The 5,000-nt window shown below is 33.1% G+C and overlaps 1 protein-coding gene across 5 annotated transcripts in view; it reads right to left on the minus strand.

The window, feature by feature from the left end:
* Positions 1-5,000, minus strand: part of LOC115230030 (innexin unc-9-like) — a 593,624-nt gene that overhangs the window by 415,709 nt on the left and 172,915 nt on the right. For 4 of the 5 annotated variants that reach the window (XM_029800310.2, XM_029800289.2, XM_029800301.2 and 1 more), the window contains one exon: positions 1,270-1,419. The exons of the other annotated variant lie outside the window; for it this stretch is intronic. In XM_029800310.2, the coding sequence (XP_029656170.1) occupies positions 1,270-1,298 (29 nt within the window). In that variant the 5' untranslated portion in view covers positions 1,299-1,419. The remainder of the gene's footprint in view (positions 1-1,269; positions 1,420-5,000) is intronic. 5 annotated transcript variants of the gene reach the window in all.

Here is a 5,000-nt window from a genome sequence, read left to right on the forward strand (position 1 = left end):
ACATACTAATATCTTCATCCTTATAGTGTATAGTTGCACTTATTATATTGCAGTAAAATTCGCTCTATTAAATCTGTGATCTGGATTAGGTGCCTTCTTGACTCGTGTATACATTTCCTAGTTTGAATACGAAATAGCAATTATTATTTCTAATTTAAGACTAGTAATGTTCTTTTTCATTGTCATCTATCTCGTACACAATGCTATTCAATGATGTTCTTTTCTTTTACACCTCTGTGCGCTGAGATAGGTTCATAAGGTAAACATTTATGTCTATCTTTATTAAATTTGTTGTTATTCTAATTTTGTCTTTATCATTTATCTAACACTGCAGAACATGGACGAAAGTAACAACCTTTATTAATCGAAATACATGAAACGTCTACTACTGCTATTGTAGAAGTACATTTATATGTGTCAATGGCTAAGGTATAATCATTAAATTCAACCCATTTAGCGATATTATCTCCTGGAACTTGGCCGAGAAAAAGAAAGCAATGGCTAGCGGACATATTTAGTGGTAGATTGACGTTTTGAATTATTATAAATTATTATTGTAATAATATTAAAATATTAGTTTTAACCGTATATAATATATGTTAGAAAATCAATGAGATATACTAAAAACAATGCCATGTCTGACGATCACCTTTAATTTTAATAAATCTAATTTCATGATATAATGACTGGGTGAAATATTCCAGGAATGGATTCTGCAGGAGTAGCATTCTAGCAATCAGCTAGAAACTTGTAAGACGATGCTTCGCTTTGGACTTCTTAGGAATAAACATGTTCGGCTTCTTTATTTCATTCAAATATCGGGATTTTCTCCTCTGACTGGGTTAACTAGACTTAAGCTTTAAGGCTGGCTTGGTTTGTTTCATCTTGATGTGCGTGTGCAAATTTAATCAATTAAATTTACTTGAATTTAACTAATTAAATATACTTACTCATTTCATTGTGTATGATGGCATGGACGTTACTAATTCTTAATAGAATGTATTATATCATATGTAGGAGATAATTAATAATGGAAACAATTACACTAACCAAGTGACATCCAATTATTATCGATGTGATTGGCAAGTGTGTGCATGGAGTTTAATGAAATAATGACAACAGATATGAACATATACAAGGTGACCAAACTTCACTGGATGATGATATTGGCGGGGATTTTCGAAAATCTTCTGTGATCCTATCGTTTTTTGTTGAAGAATTAAACAAAACCGTTAATAGTTAAAATAGCTAGAGAAGAAAAGCACTAACACCATCGGGATAATTCCAGTCCAGCACATTCGAATTGCAATCACAGCTACAATGAACCGATGCGAAAACTGCGTCGAAATATGGAGAATCCCACGCGCTGATGTTACTTGCTACTAACGATCAACACTCATCAGTTAAGTCATGGTCACCCTGTAATGATACAAAAGCATCGGTTAAGACGTAGAAGTAGTTGCAATAGATGTGCACACTAGTAAAGAATTTCAATAGAAAAATCTAATACGGAAGATTAGCATCTACATTACTACATTGTACTACCCCGCCGCCCTTGTAGAATTGAACGCAGTTTTACTCTAAAGATTACTGAAGCCTAACAGTTTAGTCTATGAAGTACTTTCGGAAAAAAACATAATTGTTTTATTAAAGAAATGTTTAGTTTTTAATATTAATTTACTTCAAAATTACGATTATATATTTGTTTTATTAGAATCATATTTTAATTTATATATATCTTGCTAATAAGAGATATAACGCGATTTATTAAATTAGTATAATTAGATATAGAGTAACTTAGTATTTACCGAAAACTCAATTAAGAAAATGGGAAGTTTATGTGGAAGGATATTATTTTAAACGAACTAATTTCTGTTGGAAATAATTTCACGGAAATGGTAACCTTAAATTGTTCTCTAATCTGCTTTTGTTCGGCTTATAATACACTTTTAGTTTCTATCCTGTCTATCAAGTATGAATAGTTTATCTTCAAGACAATTTTAAATTATTTTGTTTTGTAAAACGAAAAAGGAATTGATCGAAATTAAGCGCTGATGCACATTCTAAATCATAGTTTTTATCAGATTTTTCTCTAATTGTTTACGGAAAGATAGAAATATTAAAGATTACACAGTTATTCCTGTGTTTCGTAAGACACACGAGTTAGCAGGACTCATCACACTGTGAATTGCTATTGAATCGTAATTCATCGTCACAATTCTCCATTCTTTCATATTTGACTTATATGGAATTGATATGTTTGCACACATATATAGCCAAATATAATTTACAACCTTTTCTTGTAAGCTATATTTTCGCTGTTGCTGTCACTCAATAATATGAAATTCCTTTTCTGTCACTTTTGAATCGTATATTTCAAACATACACTAAATTATGAGATGAAATAACGAAGTAAACACTCGTCAAAATTTCATGTGAAGAGAGCCTCTGATAAAGTCTTGATTATTGCGTTAATGTCCTTTTGAAGTCTGAATATATGGTGTCATTAAACGCTGCATCATTTTAATTAAACAGGAAATAGTATTTCAAATTAATGCATGCACCTCTTGAACTAACATTTACTTGGTGTCATATAAGAATAATTTCATTTCAAGTTTCATATATCTTCATCGGCGAAATACGACGCTGCTGCCTTTTATTCGTTCTCTATTTTTTCTGTCAACAGCACAAAAACAAAAGAGAAATGCCAAAGTGCCGAGGGATGAAAAATTGTTAAACGCAACCGACTACAAAAGTACACAATGTTGTTTCACCTTAGTTCTAGCGTTTCAATTATATTATATTAGACGGATAATTTATATCATAAATCGTCGGATGATATTTTCTATCATCAATTACGAAACATAGATATTGTTTGTACTAGTAATTTTCACAGACTGGATTCAATGAAAGATCGGACTTCCCACTATTTAAAGGAATTCAAGTATTTCGGAATAACACACATAAACACACACACACACACACACACACACACACACACACGCACACACACGCACACACACACACATACACACGCACGCACGCACACACACACACACACACACACACACACACACACACACACACACACACACACCACACACACACACGCGCACGCACACACACGCACACACACGTGTGTAAGTATTCGTTTATGACTATATATTCTTATACTTGTTTCAGTCATTTAAGTGCGACCAAGCTGGGGCACCGTCTCGGGGCATTTTTTAGTCGAACAAATCAATCCCAGGACTTATTTATTAAACCTAGGACATTATTATATCATTCTCCTTTGGCGAACCGCTATTTTACGGGGACGTAAAAACACCAACACCGGTTGTCAAGCAGTGATGGGGACAAACAGAGACACAAAGACACATATACATACATACACACATACAAGCATACATACATGCATACAAACACACACACATATGTACACACACACTATACACACACACACATACACACACACACACACACACACACACATATATATATATATATATACACGGCGGGCCTCTAATTTCCGTCTACCAAATCGACTCACAGGCTATGGTATAAGACACTTGCCCAAAGTGCCATGCTGTGGGACTGAAACCGGGGCCATGTAGATGGGAAGCAATCTGCTTACCACACTGCTGCGCCTGCTTGTTCTTGTATATATATATATGAATATATGAATAAAAAATATATGTATAAGGTGTAGTATATTTGATCTTTGATAAAAAATGTTTAATGTAAACATCCAGAATATATTCACATATTTATAAGCTTTATTGTAAGGTTTTTTTTTTATATCAGTAGTGCTTATATTCATTTTAAATAACGAAGTTTATATCAGTACAATCGCTCTTCACTAATATATTTGGACAATCCTTTTTTCAACGTTTATGACTTATGTTCAGTATATATAATGGTGCATCATATATATGGATTGCGCCGTATACATGTTATACAGAATGATTTTAGTAATTCTGACATGCTCGATGGATTTGGTATATTGTAGCCCATCAATTACGAGTAGATAGCAGGAACTGCGCTACTGTAGTCATCGATGGAAATGCATACATCCGTATTGGAAATAATCAATATTTTGATAGTTTTTTTACCGTTCTTTGAGGGTTGATATCGATATATGTATGTCTGCGTTTATGAGTGTGCATGTATATACATAGATACATATATACATACATACATACTACATACATACATACATACATACATACTACATACATACATACATACATAGATATATACACACATGCATATACGCACACAAACACAAACACACACACGCACGCACACACACACACATACATACATACATACATACATACATACATACATACATACATACACAAATGTATATATATATATGTGTGTGTTTGTGTATATGAATATGTATATATACATATGTATGTAAGCGTATCTGTAGAGTAAATATGTCCATGTATGACTGCATGAGAAATCAAGCGAATTTTGATACATATCAATGTGCAGATGCTTATATCATATGAGAAAAAGACCCCCGGTACATCTATAAACGATAAAAATATGTTTGTACTAAATGAAATGTTAAAAATATTCAGTTATAGAACAAATTTGTTTTATTTTATGTACAGCTTAGACATGCTAAAGCATTAAAGACACATTTGATGAGAATTCGAGAGAAACTTTCTAAATTTAGAAACCATTATATTCGGCTCATCTGGACAATGAGATTATATGGCGACAAACGTACAACTCTGTTGTTTAAAAGACTATTTGGACAATAAATAGTTTAATCTCTCAAAGTAGCACTTCTGAATATTTTATGCGTTCCTGACTGACATTTTAACACCTACAGCAAGAGAATAGCGGTGTACATCATTCTTTAGTCAATTTCGGTTTTGTTTTCACGGCTGTGAGCTGGCAGAAACGTTAGCACACCGGGCAAAATGCTTAGCGGTATTTCGTCTGCCGTTACGTTCTGAGTTCAAATTCCGCTAATGTCGACT

This window comes from Octopus sinensis, linkage group LG2 (genome assembly GCF_006345805.1).
Source record: "Octopus sinensis linkage group LG2, ASM634580v1, whole genome shotgun sequence".
Lineage (NCBI taxonomy): Eukaryota > Metazoa > Mollusca > Cephalopoda > Octopoda > Octopodidae > Octopus > Octopus sinensis.